Source organism: Hyperoodon ampullatus (assembly GCF_949752795.1).
Source record: "Hyperoodon ampullatus genome assembly, chromosome: 2".
Lineage (NCBI taxonomy): Eukaryota > Metazoa > Chordata > Mammalia > Artiodactyla > Ziphiidae > Hyperoodon > Hyperoodon ampullatus.
In genome coordinates, this window is record NC_136915.1 from 117,531,756 (window position 1) to 117,548,375 (window position 16,620).

General features: G+C 41.0%; 2 protein-coding genes across 2 annotated transcripts; both read left to right on the forward strand.

Moving 5' to 3' along the window:
* Positions 1 to 5,434: 5,434 nt before the first annotated feature.
* On the forward strand, positions 5,435 to 6,108 carry APCS (amyloid P component, serum; the record flags this gene model as incomplete). Its single annotated transcript, XM_079726092.1, has 2 exons — positions 5,435 to 5,498; positions 5,606 to 6,108. The coding sequence occupies 2 exons, from the start codon at positions 5,435 to 5,437 to the stop codon at positions 6,106 to 6,108; spliced, it is 567 nt and encodes a 188-aa protein (XP_079582218.1).
* Positions 6,109 to 13,384: 7,276 nt separating this feature from the next.
* Positions 13,385 to 14,311, forward strand: LOC307068240 (putative olfactory receptor 10J6; the record flags this gene model as incomplete). Its single annotated transcript, XM_079726010.1, is given in 3 exon segments — positions 13,385 to 13,669; positions 13,673 to 13,990; positions 13,994 to 14,311. Coding segments are annotated over 3 exon segments (921 nt in total).
* Positions 14,312 to 16,620: the final 2,309 nt, after the last annotated feature.

Here is a 16,620-nt window from a genome sequence, read left to right on the forward strand (position 1 = left end):
AAGAGAGGATAAGAGATAAATACACTAATAGCTATAACATGAGAAAGACATGGTGATATCCATAAAAAGATTCAAAATGACAATAACCATCCAGACATTTTTCCACACACTTTATGCATATTATAGTATCTCATTTATGCTCACAATAACACCATGAGGTAGATAGTTTTATCTTTGTTTTGAAGAAAAGGAAAGCAAGGTTCAGAGAGGTTGAGTGGCTTTCACAATAGTCAACCACTAGTAAATTCTACTCCAAAGTCTTTGGCCTTAGCTGCATGGAGAGTTGGAAAAAGGCAAATTAATGTCTGACTGAGACATCAGGAAAATCTTCATTAGAGATTGATTTTGAAGAATGGTTAGGATTTTAAGAAACAGATGGATAAGGAACATTCAAGATAGAATGAAGGCAAAGAGTAGAAGTAAGGAAATCAGGAAATCCAGGCATGTATGGGAAAAAACAATTAGAGGCATTTGACCAGAAAACAAGGTTTGATTGAGAGGTTAATCCCAGGATGGAGCTAGATTGTGAATGGCACTGGCTTCCAAGCTGAAGGATCTGCCTTTAATTATGAGGCAATAAAGTGTATAATCCTAACTCCAACTTACCCTTACTATGAAACAAGCCATATAAGGTTTTATCACCTGGGATTCAGCTTAGAAAAAGTTAGAGAGTGGGAACTGCTTATAGCTGAGTGTTAGAAGGATAATTTGAACAATGGCAGAGAAAGGGAATTCTTGGTGGCAGTTGTTGTGTCACTGAGAAGGCTGATCAGAGGTCTGCTATGGGCTGAGAGAAGAGTGAATGAACAAGAGACTGGACAAGAGTATGAAAACAGATTCTATAGAATTTAGGGGCAAGAAAGAAGGAAAATACCATGGCTAGAAAGGAGAGTGGCAGTTTGATATCTTAGAGGCAGAGCAGGTTTGAGTAGTGGATAATAGTGTCAACATTTTAAGTAGCAGCAGAAGAAATGAAGATAGAGGTCATCCGGGTTGTGCCAAGGTAGGTCACCACTGAATCCTCAGCACTTAGTATAGTGCCTGGGAATTAATAATAAATATGAGCGGAATATACTGAGGGGGTCATCACCAAAGATTAATGTAAATGAACACTCAGTGGCCAGAGACTCAAAGAAGAAGAGAGGAAAACCAAGTGAGATGCTAACATCTCTGTAGATAGTAAACAAGTTACAAGGAAAATAAGTTGTAATGAGACATGGAAAAGTCCGGCAAAAAGAAACACCATGATAAGCAGAATGGTGGCCATGGAAGTAACAACTCACCTACTGAATCAACTAGCCCCAAAAATGGACGGCATTGTAGCATGGGGCCCATACCCAGCCATCACTAACCTTAAAAGCTTTTGCACAGCAAAGCAAACCATAAACAAAACAAAAAGACAACACACAAAATGGGAGAAAACATTTGCAAACAAAGCGACTGACAAGGGATTAATCTCCAAAATATACAAAGAGTGCATGCTGCTCAATATCAAAAAAACAACCCAATCAAAAAATGGGCAGAAGATCTAAATAGACATTTCTCCAAAGAAGACAACAGGTGGCCAAGAGGCACATGAAAAGCTGCTCAACACCACTAATTATTAGAGAAATGTGAATCAAAACTACAATGAGGTACCACCACACACCAGACAGAATGGCCATCATTAAAAAGTCTACAAACGCTGGTAGGGTGTAGAGAAAAAGGAATCCTCCTACAATGTTGGTGGGAATGTAAATTGGCATAGCCACTATGGAGAACAGTGTGGAGGTTCCTTAAAAAACTAAAAATAGAGCTATCGTATGATCCAGCAATCCCACTCCTGGGCATATACCTGGAGAAAAATGAAATTTGAAAAAATATAAGAATCCAACAGCACATTAAAAGGATCATACACCATGATCAAGTGGGGTTTAACCCAGGAATGCAAGGATTCTTCAATATATGCAAATCAATCAATGTGATACACCATATTAACGAATTGAAGGAGAAAAACCATATGATCATTTCAATAGAGGCAGAGAAAGCTTTCAACAAAATTCAACACCCATTTATGATAAAAACCCTCCAAAAAGCAGACATAAAGGGAACTTACCTCAACATAATAAAGGCCATATATGACAAAGCCACAGCCAACACTGTCCTCAATGGTGAAAAACTGAAACCATTTCCACTAAGAACAGGAACAAGACAAGGTTGCCCACTCTCACCACTGTTATTCAACATAGTTTTGGAAGTTTAAACCACAGCAATCGGAGAAGAAAAAGAAATAAAAGGAATCCAGATCGGAAAAGAAGAAGTAAAGCCGTCACAGTTTGCAGATGACATGATACTAAACATAGAGAATCCTAAAGATGCTACCGAAAAACTACTAGAGCTAATCAGTGAATTTGGTAAAGTAGCAGAACACAAAATTAATGCACAGAAATCTCTGCATTCCTATACACTAATGATGAAAAATCTGAAAGTGAAATTAAGAAAACACTCCCATTTACCATTGCAACAAAAAGAATAAAATATCTAGGAATAAACCTACCTAAGGAGACAAAAGACCTGTATGAAGAAAACTATAAGACACTGATGAAAGAAATTAAAGATGATACAAATAGATGGAGAGATATACCATGATCTTGGATTTGAAGAATCAACATTGTGAAAATGACTCTACTACCCAAAGCAATCTACAGATTCAATGCAATCCCTATCAAACTACCAATGGCATTTTTCACAGAACTAGAATGAAACATTTCACAACTGTATGGAAACACAAAAGACCCCGAATAGCCAAAGCAGTCTTGAGAAAGAAAAACGGAGCTGGAGGAATCAGGCTCCCTGACTTCAGACTATACTACAAAGCTACAGTAATCAAGACAATATGGTACTGGCACAAAACAGAAATATAGATCAATGGAACAGGATAGAAAACCCAGAGATAATCCCACGCACATATGGTCACCTTATCTTTGATAAAGGAGGCAAGAATATCCAATGCAGAAAAGACAGCCTCTTCAATAAGTGGTGCTGGGAAAACTGGACAGCTACATGTAAAAGAATGAAATTAGAACACTCCCTAGAACCATACACAAAAATAAACTCTAAATGGATTAAAGACCTAAATGTAAGGCCAGACACTATAAAACTCTTAGAGGAAAACATAGGCAGAACACTCTGTGACATAAATCACAGTAAGATCCTTTTTGACCCACCCCCTAGAGAAATGGAAATAAAAAAAAAAATAAACAAATGGGACCTAATGACAATTAAAAGCTTTTGCACAGCAAAGGAAACCATAAACAAGACAAAAAGACAACCCTCAGAATGGGAGAAAATATTTGCAAATGAAGCAACTGACAAAGGATTAACCTCCAAAATTTACAAGTAGCTCAGGCAGCTCAATATCAAAAAAACAAACAATCCAATCCAAAAATGGGCAGAAGATCTAAATAGACATTTCTCCAAAGAAGATATACAGGTTGCCAACAAACACGTGAAAGAATGCTCAACATCATTAATCATTAGAGAAATGCAAATCAAAACTACAATGAGATATCATCTCACACCAGTCAGAATGGCCATCATCAAAAAATCTACAAACAATAAATGCTAGAGAGGGTGTGGAGAAAAGGGAACCCTCCTGCACTATTGGTGGGAATGTAAATTGATACAGCCACTGTGGAGAATAGTGTGCAGGTTCCTTAAAAAACTAAAAATAGAACTACCTTATGACCCAGCAATCCCACTACTGGGGATATACCCTGAAAAAACCATAATTCAAAAAGACTCATGTACCACAATGCTCATTGAAGCTCTATCTGCAATAGCCAGGACATGGAAGCAACCTAAGTGTCCATCGACAGATGAATGGATAAAGAAGATGTGGCACATATATAATACAATGGAATATTACTCAGCCATAAAAAGAAATGAAATTGAGTTATTTGTAGTGAGGTGGATGGACCTAGAGTCTGTCATACAGAGTGAAGTAAGAGAAAAACAAATACCGTATGCAGCTGCATAGCACAGGGAGATCAGCTCGGTGCTTTGTGACTACCTAGAGGGGTGGGATAGGGAGGGTGGGTGGGAGGGAGAGAGACGCAAGAGGAAAGAGATATGGGGATATATGTATAGCTGATTCACTTTGTTATAAAGCAGAAACTAAGACACCATTGTAAAGCAATTATACTCCAATAAAGATGTTAAAAAAAAAATAATAATACATGTACTCCAATGTTCATTGCAGCACTCTTCACAATAGCCAGGACATGGAAGCAACCTAAATGTCCATTGACAGGGAAATGGATAAAGAAGATGTGATACATATATACAATGGAATATTACTCAGCCATAAGAAAAGAATGAAATAATGCCATTTGCAGCAACATGGATGGACCTAGAGATTGTCATACTGAGTGAAGTAATTCAGAGAAAGACAAATGTCATATGGTATCATTTATATGTGGAATCTAAAAAAAGGTATAAATGAACCTACTTACAAAACAGAAATATAGTCACAGATGTAGAAAACAAATTTATGGTTACCAAGGGTGAAAGCAGGGGTGGGGAGGGGAGATAAACTGGGAGATTGGGATTGACGTATACACACTCCTATAAATAAAATAGATAACTGATAAGAACCTACTGTATAGCCCAGGGAACTCTACTCAATACTCTGTAATGACCTATATGGGCACAGAACCTAAAAAAGAGTGAATATATGTATATGTATAACTGATTCACTTTGCTGTACAGCAGAAACTAACACAACATTGAAAGTCAACTATACTCCAATAAAAATTAATTTAAAAAAAAAGAAACACTATGACAGTCAAAAGAAGAAAAAGAGCTGAGTGATAGTAGCTGAAAATACTAAGCTTCAGGGAGACAGAAAATACATACTCTAATTCTCTTGCTCCCCTTAGTAATGGCATGGACCTATTACTAACTATTGAATTAAACAAAGGTGAAGAGGCTTCACGGTCTTCAGCCAAAACCGGAATCCCAGAATATCCACAAACAGAAGTCACGGGGCCATCACCCTGAGGGGCCCCTGGAGAGTGGAGCCAGGCCCTCCTGGTGTGGTCTCATCTCTTCCGTAACACTGCAGCTCCACACCACTCTCTTCCCAGCACCAGAATCTGGGTCACAGAGGGGTGGGGCTCTGGCCGTTCCCCGTATCTAATAAGTAACTCCCACTGATTTTCCAGCCCTTCCTTCCCCACCAATAGCTCTGACTGTTGGCACCAGAGGGCAGGCCCGGAAAATCATTCATACATTATCGGTGCTCTCCATCCCCCCATCCTCACCCAGAGGTGCATATAAAGCCCGAATAGCCTGAGGCCTAAGAATGTGAATCTCAGTTGAGTGAACAACCACTGTGCTCTCTGTACCCTCATCCTGGTCACTGCTGCTGCAGTAACAGCCCCAGGCCAAGAACATGAACAAGCTACTGCTTTGGGTCTCTGTCCTCGCCAGCCTTCCAGAAGGCTTTGCTCAGAAAGGTAGGGTGGTCAGGGCGTGATCAAGGAGCATGAGATGAGAAAAAGATTGTGATTTTTTTCCCTGCACTTAATGGTGAAGGTCACTATATTTCTTTCTCTTCCCACAGACCTCAGTAGGAAGGTGTTTGTGTTCCCTAGAGAATCTTCTACTGACCACGTGAACCTGGTCACAAAACTGGAGAAGCCTCTGCAGAACGTTACCTTGTGTTTTCGAGCCTATAGTGATCTCTCCTGTGGCTACAGCCTCTTCTCCTATAACACCCAGGGCAAGGATAATGAGCTGCTAATTTTTAAAGACAGAATTGGAGAGTACAGTTTATACATTGGAAGAACCAAAGCTACTGCCAGAGTTATTGAGGAGTTCCCCACCCCAGTGCACATCTGTACCAGTTGGGAGTCTTCCACAGGCATTGTCGAATTCTGGGTCAATGGGAAGCCGCTGGTGAAAAAGGGCCTGAGACAGGGTTATTCTGTGGGAGCTAACCCCAAGATTGTCCTGGGCCAGGAGCAGGATTCCTATGGAGGAGGCTTTGATAAAACCCAGTCCTTTATGGGAGAGATTGGGGATTTGTACATGTGGGACTCTCTGCTGTCTCCCGAAGAGATCTAGTTTGTGTATCAGGGTTCCTACTCCCTCAATCCCACCATCCTGGACTGGCAGGCTCTGAACTATGAAATGAAAGTCTATGTTGTCATCAAGCCCCTGGTGTGGGGCTGAGGTCTGGAATCCACAAGAGCACTTGAAAATGAAATAACCAACACCCAAGAGCTCTGCTCAAGGCAACTGGATACTAAATCCTAGATCTATAGCTCTTTCTTCTTTGAATTCCCTGTCTACAATGTGCCTAATTAAAAAAATGTATTATACCACCTGCATTTGTTTAATGCTTGCCATAGTCCCAAATATTTTCTCTTATGTCTACTTATATGTGAAAATTGGTGTTTCATTATCCAGAAAAATCAGGTTGCAAATTATGGGGAGGGAAACCTTTAAGTAACTAAAAAGGTATATCATAAAGCCAGAACACTCAACAAGTGGGGCAGCAGCAACACTTACAAGCTACTAATAATCGTATTAACAACTCAAAATGTGTGTGGAGTTGCAACAGAAATCCTTCTATTTGGTTTTCCAGCTACAAAATCAAAAAGAGGTCTGAGCTTCTGCCAAGGAGACAACTATAATGAGATAAGCAACATCTGAGAACTTAATAGCAAGTAATGAGATGGGGAAAAAAAACTAGAAGTAGCAAGAATGAAAACTGAAAGTGTATGAGAGTCTGGAATCATTTTAGGTAAGGGCAAACATGGCTTTTTCCCTCAAAAATCCCAGTGGTACCATACAATGCCTGATTTTCATAATACTATCCTGAAGTCATCAAGGATATTGCTCACGAGTTCCCAGTTTAAAATCCTTCCACGGATCCCCACCTCATACAGCATACAACTTAAACCCTTTGACATGCCCCCCCCATAATCTGGTCTCTGCTTACCTCTTTAAGATACAACACTTAGCATAGTAATTGTCTTCCCAATTATAACACTAAAAAATAATTGTGAGATGTTATTATTAGTTATTTTCATTATTATGAAAACTATGGAGCAGAGTGTCTAGCATATCCTCAACAGATATTAAGTCCCTTCTCAGAGAAGCAAGGACCCCAAAGAAAATTTTCCTGCATATGATAAATAAGGCAGGCTTTGCCCACAGATAACAGAATATGAAGCCAAAAGACAGCATCCAGTGGGGCTTCAGAATAACCAAGTAATTACTTTATTTACCTATTTATTTATTTATTTATTTGTTTGTTTATTTATTTATTTATTTATTTATAGCTGCATTGGGTCTTCGTTGCTGTGCACAGGCTTTCTCTAAGTGCAGCAAGCAGGGGCTACCCTTCATTGTGGTACACTGGGTTGTCATTGTGGTGGCTTCTCTTGTTGTGGAGCACGGGCTCTAGGCACGTGGTCTTCACTAGTTGTGGCACACGGTTTCTGTAGTTGTGGTTCACAGGCTCTAGAGCACAGGCTCAGTAGTTGCAGCGCACGGGCTTAGTTGCTCGGCAGCATGTGGGATCTTCCCGGACCAAGGCTCAAACCTGTTTTCCCTGCCTTGGCAGGCAGATTCTTAACCACTGCACCACCAGGGAAGTCTCCAAGTGATTACTTCTAACTCGTGCGTCCATTCACCCAGGATGGACAAAGACGCAGCCACCAGACCCAGTAAAGTAGGTTGGAGCATTTAGCAACAGGCCTCAGGGCTGGGCTTACCAGAAAAGTCTATAAAGGACTTTGCCCTAATGAGAGGGCTTGAAGCTTTCTCTATGTTTTATACGGGAACTGTGGGGAGGTCTGAGGTTAAAGCAACAAGGTCTCCTTGAGTCTGGGATATGCCTTAGCTCAGAGTTGAGTTGGGTGAGGATAAAAAAAGAGATTTTCTCTTGTCCTCACTAGAAAGCAGCAATGTATAGTCACCTTTGGAGAGTAACATGGAGATTTTCTAGGCCTTCATGGTACTTCCTCTATTTACAAAGAACAGGTATCCAAGAACATTCGAAGAACATAAGGAAAACTGAAACATGACCTGAGTCACCTTTAATCCTTACCCTGATGTGACTAAATAGCTGATTAACTTATAAACTAAACTCCATTTGTGCTCCAGAATTAGGTTTTGTCTGGCCGTGGCCATTCTTCTGTGAGTTCAATATGGGAGATGCAAAGCGGTTCCACCATATGTTGGGGCAGTGGTCAAGGTACACACATCATGTCACATACAACCACAGGATCCAAAGCAAAACTAATCTAGTGTTATTGATAAGTTACACTGAGGCCCATAGTCTACAAGGGGCTGATCCAACTGTGTCTGGAGCAAGGAGGCGAAGACAAATGTAAAGCATTTCATCCAGAGCTCTAGCTGCTACAGTAACTTCTCATTGTAACCTCATGGGGTTCTTGTGAGGATTAGATGTGATGAGACATTCACAGCACCTACTCAGTACATGTTCTGGCACCAAGTAAGTGCTAAGTGTCAAGTAAGACATAAAGGAAAATGAGACTTACCACCTAAAACTTCAAATCATCTGCCTTAAACTTCTTGGTATATTCCTACAAACAAAAGGAAACATTCATGCTCTATTTTCAGTCTCTGCTCCCAACCCTAATCCTTCCTTAACCAAACCCATGTATGTCTCCTGCTAGTAGCAGAAATGGGTTAAGTTCTTCCCATAGACACTAAGGGACACCACATCTGACTTTTATACAAGTGCATTTTCACCGATAGTAACTAAACAAGGGCAACACACTAACATGGATTCCAAAGAACAAAAGATAGTGCCATGTGACATTCAACACATCTTTGTCTGAGTTGAGCTATTTTTCTCCAGGAGAAAAAGAAAGAACCAGGCCATATGAGACCAAAGCTTGCCCAATATTCCCTGCATGATCCATTTGTAATGAGATCTCCCAGCTCATTTCTGGATTCTGACTCCACACAGACCCATGGGATGCATAGTAAGTCTCTTGGCAAATGAACCCTGGAGACAAGAGCTAGACAACAGGAATTCTCCTCTGAGAGTCCCTTCCAAATCAGATTTAAAGGGGCAGCTCCTTGAAGGTCAGAGGTGCTCAGGGCGAGTGTGTCACCCTGTGCTTCAGCCAGAGTGCAGTGAACTGTAAGTGACCTAATAATGTAATAAGGCTGACCTAGAACCTAATAAGGCTGAGTTTTGTAAGGTACCAAGATTCTATTATTTCTTCTAGCAAAAAAAATGACAATCAGTTTTCTTGGCATTACAGTGACGTCTTGTAAATAAGTCATAATTGCCCGCTATGCTCTAAAACCAGAAAAGAGCACAGGCAGATTCTACAGACTCAAGAAGGTGGGGGAATTCCTTTGAGTATGAGAAGGCTTCTGTCCCAAAGAAAAGTCATCGTTCTCTTGTTTATTCAAATAGTTCACATAATCATCATTTTCTTAAGAAGTCAACTCCTCCATTCCTGGATCCTTAAACCTATTTTGTTTAATGAAAGGAAAAGAAAGGAAAGGAAAGGAAAGGATGGCAAGTTTGGCAAAAAGACAATGTCATTATTTTTTTAGCTGCACAACTCTTTTTAACACAAAATTATAATTATAGAGACTTGACTACCTTGCATATTTTACTTTTTAAAACAGATTCTGTTTCTAGGCACAGATTTTGCTTATAAAGATGTAGATAATTTTAAGTACCCATGAGTTTTGTCATAATTTCTTCCCTTTGCAAATGGTACTTCCTTTATACCCTCAAATTATTTTTCCCCTCTATCTTCTTTTTCTTTTTCCTCTAGTCGGAGTATTGGCTTCATGACTAAACTTTTCATGCATGAGCACATTTCAGTCTTCTTACTCCCCCACAGGGTTTTTGTCCTTCTGGAGTATTTAAATCATTTTGAAAGCTCCTTTCTATTCTATACTATGCTTTTGAGATTGTCTACTGGTGTGTCCCTCACACAGAAACACCCCGAGGGTTCAGGCACAGAGAGGAACCAGATTTGGGTGGTAGAAGGGCTGCTGCTCCAGTACCCAGCTACAGTCACTTCTGGCTGGGGTGACTCAAAAGAGCAACCAGGGGGGAAAAAGGAGGCAGCCATCTGGTGCTAAAATCATCCTTAAGTTCATTGACACCGGGCTTCACTGGTGGCGCAGTGGTTGAGAGTCCACCTGCTGATGCAGGGGACACGGGTTCGTGCCCTGGTCCGGGAAGATCCCACATGCCGTGGAGCGGCTGGGACCGTGAGCCATGGCCGCTGAGCCTGCACGTCTGGAGCCTATGCTCAGCAACGCGAGAGGCCACAACAGTGAGAGGCCCGCATGCCGCAAAAAAAAAAAAAAAAAAAAAGAGGTTAAAAAGTGAGATAGGAGGCAATTGCTCTTAATCTGTATTCTTAGTCCTTAATGCTAAAACATCCCTGGGGACGTGACAAGATGGAGTGAACCGCACCCTAGAACTCCTGATGTGGACAGCAATGGTCGGGAGGAATACTTGGAAAAATATTCCAAGTGTTATGAGCGTATGACACTTATTCTAGGAAGTACAGCTAACCACCAAAGTGCACTTTATGGAGGGTGAATCCCAATCACTACAGGGCTTTTTGTTTATTTTGGCTAAAGGGCATGTGGAAGCTTCGACTGTGCCTGAGTTCCTCTGGAAGGAGAAATGATAGCTCCTCCTAGTGGCAGAACATCACCCTTCCCTCACCTACTACACACCTTGCCTCTAAATAAATACTAACATGGAAAGAATGCTGCTTTGAACATTTGCATTGAACATTTGCATTATGTGCTCCCACATGTCTTGAGCTGGCCTTCTTTTTGCATTTTTTCTCTCAAGTTCTAAGAATATCCTGCCTTAAGATAGTCTTTCATTGTCTGTTCAATCCAATTCAAATGTTCACCACAGGCAATAAACTTATTTCTCACCCCTCTTTTTCTCCTGGGCTTATGTACCTGGGCCACATTCCCTGGTCATCGGCCATCCTGTTTATAACTTTACAATTTATTCGAAGAAAGTAACTTTATATTTACCTGAGGCATACTTATAGCAAATCCAGCTGATTCGGGGTGAAAGCAGTACTTTTCAGGCCCTAAAGACACCAGGGATTTTATTCCTCCTCCTGACTCAATTCAGCTTTTCTTCTTCTTCCCTACTCCAAATATGTCTATGGCTTTCCTGGCTTAATACCTTCTTAACCATTTTTTTGTAACTCACTGCAATAGGCTCATCAGAAAAGGGGAAAGGCACGTACGATCTGCTGTTCTCATCGATGACATGTTAAAAGTTCTTTTTTGTTTCCTCCCTGTAACCAGGCCTTCCATCCCAAGACTCTACTGAAACTGGCCAGTACCTCACCAGTGACCTCCTTCTTACTCAATCTAATACCTGTTCTCAGTTGTCATCCTCCTTGACTTCTCCAAACTATCTATGAGCTATACATTTATGCTCAAAATTAAAATAATTTAAAATAAGGGCCATAATCCTCATAATCTCACCATATATTATAGGTGAGATTCCTATAATCTCACCCCACCCGAAGATAATGGTTAACCCGTGATAATATCAGCTGTATATTCTTTCAGACTTTTTGCATATATAAATATATGCATTCACACACACAGACACACACTTTTAACCATATGGCAACCCACCGTGTTATTGTTATTTATATAGCTTTTCTGTTGCCCTTATTTAATGCATTCCACACATCTGTCTATGGAAGTACACTAGAGTAGCACTGTTCAACACAACTTTCACCAAGGAAGGAAATGTTTGATATCCGTGCTGCCCAACAGAGTAGCCACTACTCATGTGTTGCGTTTGGGCACTTGAAATGTGGCTACTGGGACTGATGAACTGAATTTTTCCTTTAATTTTAAGTAGCCACAGCTCTACAGCTCTACCTCATCCTTCCTAAAAGCTGCTTAGAGTTGCACTGACACTCTTTCATCTCTACCTATCCAATTGGTATCTTGGCAGCCTCTTAATATAAATTACTTTAATTAGTGGCACACACATTTCTACTTTAAATGTCTACCTTCTTATTTCCCACAATGGAGTACTTTCCAGAATATCCACAACATTTTCTAGATTGTGTTTCCCAGATTCCTAGGAATCTAGATTCACTAAGAATCTAGAATGTTGCCTAGATTGCTACTGTAAGTTTCCTAGATTTGCCAAAATCCTCCAGCCTGCTAGTATTATCTTGTTCTTTGCAGAAAATCGTTCAAACCACCATTTGATATGTGGTGGCAATCCCAGAGTCCCTCACCAAATTTCCAGGAAATACTGTGTGTGCTTGCCAGGGGGAAGATAGGACAAGAGAGGCCCTTGTACTTCTTCCAATCATTACTAGCAAGAAGTTTTTCTTCCTCCCTCTGGATTTTACCTCTTGTATATGGTACCCTTTTTCTGCACTGCCATCACCCAATTCTCTCCACTTTCCCAAATACCACTAACTCAAGATTGTACATATGACAGCTTTAAATGAAAGTTTGGGGCTCTTGAGGGGTTTTACATCACAATATAGTTTAGCAAACAATTTAAAATCAATTATTACACCTCTTTTATTTTTAAAATTCCCTCTGCCAAAAAGAAATCGGTTATTTCTTTCATTAAAGTTTCAGCCTTCTGACATGCTGCTGGTCCTCCTCTCTTTTCCAACAATTTCCCCCTTTTCTCCTTATTTTATTCACACCTAAATCCTCAAATCCCTGTTAATACTTTTACAACAAAGTAACTTTGCCAACGGTTTGTCTCACCTAGACCAACCTGGCTGAGCCCCCAATACCTCATCTTCACTGCCGCTAATGTGTCCCTAAAGATCAACTCTCCTGAGATTAATTCTGCTCCCTGTACACTGTTCCCAGAAGTTTTTCCTAAGTGGCACCAGTGATTTTAATTCAGTAAGTCTAACTCTTTCATCTCCATTTTGTTGTGCCAGCTTCTTGTACTTTCCCTAGAAGACAAACAAAGGCAAAGCTGAGATGGTGGAGGCTCAGGGGCCCTGCAGCTTACATGTCATTAAAAGAAACAACTTTCCACCCATGCTCTACAAAAACAACAACATAATAAGGATAAGAACTTTAAAGGACATGTGAAGTAGTCTCACATATTGGTCATTCCTTAGAGGCTTAAGAAAAGATTAAGGAGACAGAAAAAACTGAATAAAGGGAGGAGGCTAAAGTAGCCATAGAGCTATGCCAGCACCCTCCTGATTATACAGTGAGGAAATAGACTCGTGTGTGTGTGCATGTGTGTGTGTCCCCACACTTCTCTCTCTATCCCTGTTTTAGAGGCCACGATGGGAATTTCTCCATGTTGACTCCCTGCATTGCTTTCAGGCACTGAAACTGAAGAATGCAGAGAAAAAACCTCACAGAAGTGACAGAGTTCATTTTCCTAGGATTCTCCAGATTCCATGAACACCAGATCATCCTCTTTGCAGTTTTTCTCATCCTGTATACATTAACCCTGGCTGGCAATGCCATCATCGTGACCATTATCCACATTGATCATCACCTCCACATGCCCATATACTTCTTCCTGAGCATCCTGGCCAGTTCAGAATCTGTGTACACACTGGTCACCATTCCACAGATGCTCTCCGGCCTCATAGCCCAGAACCAGCCAATCTCCTTGGATTGAACCACTCAAATGTTCTTCTTTGTTACCTTGGCCATCAACAACTGCTTTCTGCTCACAGTGATGGGATATGACCATTTTGTGGCCATCTGCAACCCCCTGAGATATACACTCATCATGAGCAAAAGGGTGTGTGTCCAGCTGATGTGTGGAGCCTTCAGCACTAGCCTGGCCATGGCAGCTGTCCAGGTGACATCCATATTTACCTTACCATTTGGTAACAGAGTGGTTGGTCATTTCTTCTGTGACATCCTCCCTGTCATAAAACTCTCCTGTATTGATACCACTGTCAATGAGATCATCAATTTTGTTGTCAGTTTATAGGTGATCCTGGTTCCCATGGGCCTGGTCTTCATCTCCTATGTTCTTATCATCTCCACCATCCTCAATATCGCCTCAGCCAAAGGCCAGAAGAAGGCCTTTGCCACATGTGCCTCCCACCTCACTAAGGTCATGGTCCACTACAGCTGTGACTCCACTGCCTACCTCAAGCCTAAGTCAGAAAATTCTGTAGAACAAGACCTCCTTCTCTCAGTGACCTACACCATCATCACTCCCCTGCTGTACCCTGTTGTTTACAGTCTGAGGAACAAGGAGGTCAAGGATGCCCTACGCAGAGCTGTGGGCAGAAACATTTCTTAATCCACTGACCCTTTTTATAAAGAGCAGTATGTGTTCACATTGCATCCAACCTCACAAGTCTGTCCTGTGCAGTCTATCCTGTAATAAGATGTGCACAACTTGCTTCAACACCCTTATTACAAAAATCATCATCTTTGTCTCTACATATTTTTGTCCAGGCATTTTCAACTGGGTATTTAAGAGGTGAGGAAGGTGGGCATGATTTTTTAAAAAGCATACCAAATTTCCAGGGTAGGGCAGGGGACTTCTTAAAAGTATATTAAATGTGGTCATTTTATGTTTGAAAAAAATTTTTTAATCTTTATTACTTTCAAAATACAACCTACAGAAAATAAAACTGGATAAAATCTTCCCAGCAGGATAATAGTGAACAGTAAGGAAGAAAATTATACCAGAACCTTTGGGAAAGGTGAGATGCATGTTATTATTTTTAATTAAGGAAGTTGGAAATCACTGGTTTAGCCCTTGAAATTTCAGCCTTTGTTATTTGATTTATCCTAGAGGCTTTGCTTCCATCCAATATGGTCTTCAGAATGCTGACCAAGGCTGTAAATTGTGAACAGCTCTTGTCTCTCTAACTGTGCTAATCCAGTTCTCTCTGGCTGTTGGTTCTCTCCATGGAGTCAGCTTCTCTCTAGTCATTATGAAGAATAATGAGTTGTTCAAAAAAGAGCTCTACCCTGTTTGGAGTGAGAATCATAAAGGTATTCTTCATTGGCACACAACACGGCACTTCCTGGATAACACCAAAAAGAAAAAATAGAACAAAACCAACAGCACCAGCAGTCAGAAGTAGTTCAGAGATTTGTTAAATCACTCAATTCACCAAAAAAAGGCTTAAAAGAAAATAATCTCTACTTCTACTAGTGTCTCTTTAAGGAAACCATGCTTTTCCCCAGGGCTTCCCGGGAGTTTTTCTGGTTTCATGCCACTGGTACATACCTGCTATACTGTTGCCTTGGGTGGTGCTAGGGAGAGTCAAAGACTCTTTTGTCCATGCATCTTTCTACTAAAGTATTTTGTGTTTAAAATGCTTCTCTGCTCATCCCTTAATGTTCTTTGTCTTCTTACTGAAGGGAGTGATTTCCTTTCCCTCTACTGAGAAGGTAACATCCAAGGGGCTCATCTAGAGTAAGATCTAGCTTTACAGACTTCTGAGATCCTAGGGGGGAAGACCACACTTCTTTCAAGGTCTGGTCATCTCTTTCTAGTTTCTGTCCAGTGTCTTTGAAATTTCTGCAGCATAAGAAGCAAGGCTTCCTACAGAAGCTTTTGAGAGGTCAAGAGCTCAGTCTGAGAGTCCTGGACTTGTCATAGGTCTTCCCTGACAGTGCTCTCAGGATCAGTCCACCCTGCAGCCATCCCCCACCCCCCACTCATAGATGACATCCCCTGAGGAATAGAGGTATGCCTTCCTACAGAATGAGAATGAGTCTCCTTGACAATATAAATGGACCCCCTCTCACTACCACCAAGACTACCTATAGGGCTGACTCTTAATTGTTACCCATCCTCCTCAATTCCCTCTGGACTAGCAACTGCTCTTATGCTCTTAGATCTGTCCTTTTGTATGCAGAAGGCAGGCTGTGGGACAGGGAGGATCAGTCTGAGCAGGAAAGTGGGGTAACAATGAGAAGCTGGGTGGTGGTCAAACCTGTTCTAACCATGTGCAGCTGCAGAGGCTGCCTCCCCCTGCTCATTACTCCCTTTTGACTTCTCCACGAAGCCATTCTTTCAGCAGTCCAGGGATAAAAGACAAAAGGTTTCTCCAGTGTTCTTCCTCCATCTAAATGCCCACAACAACAGATACATCACATGCCCCGTGTGCAATCAGAAGTTAAACATCAGAGTTGGGCCCAAGAAGAGCTGCCAGAAAAGATGAGTCTGAAACCTTGAAGGAAAAACATCTCCTTCTCCAGATCTGTTGCCTACAATGACTCAACTACATGTGCAATTTATAAAAATATATGTGCTGCTTTTTTTAGATAATAAGCTGCTGCATTATATGATAGGAAGGGTAGACGACCTGGAATCACAAGTCCTGAGTTCAGGTCCTGGCTCTATCCCCATCAGCACCTTTTATGAAGATAATGTTTTTCATTCTGCCTCACTAGCTATCAAAAACAGTTTTAACACCCTTACCTACTTATCCTGTGCTGTTATCCAGTTTATAAATGCTGCCTTACATTTTCTAGAGCAGTATCATTTACCTCATTCCCACCTAGGCAATTCGTTGCTCTTTCTTATTTGCCCCAAAAGTTCTTTGTGCAAAATTATATTAGGATAGCACTTTTACCACTGTGCCTTCG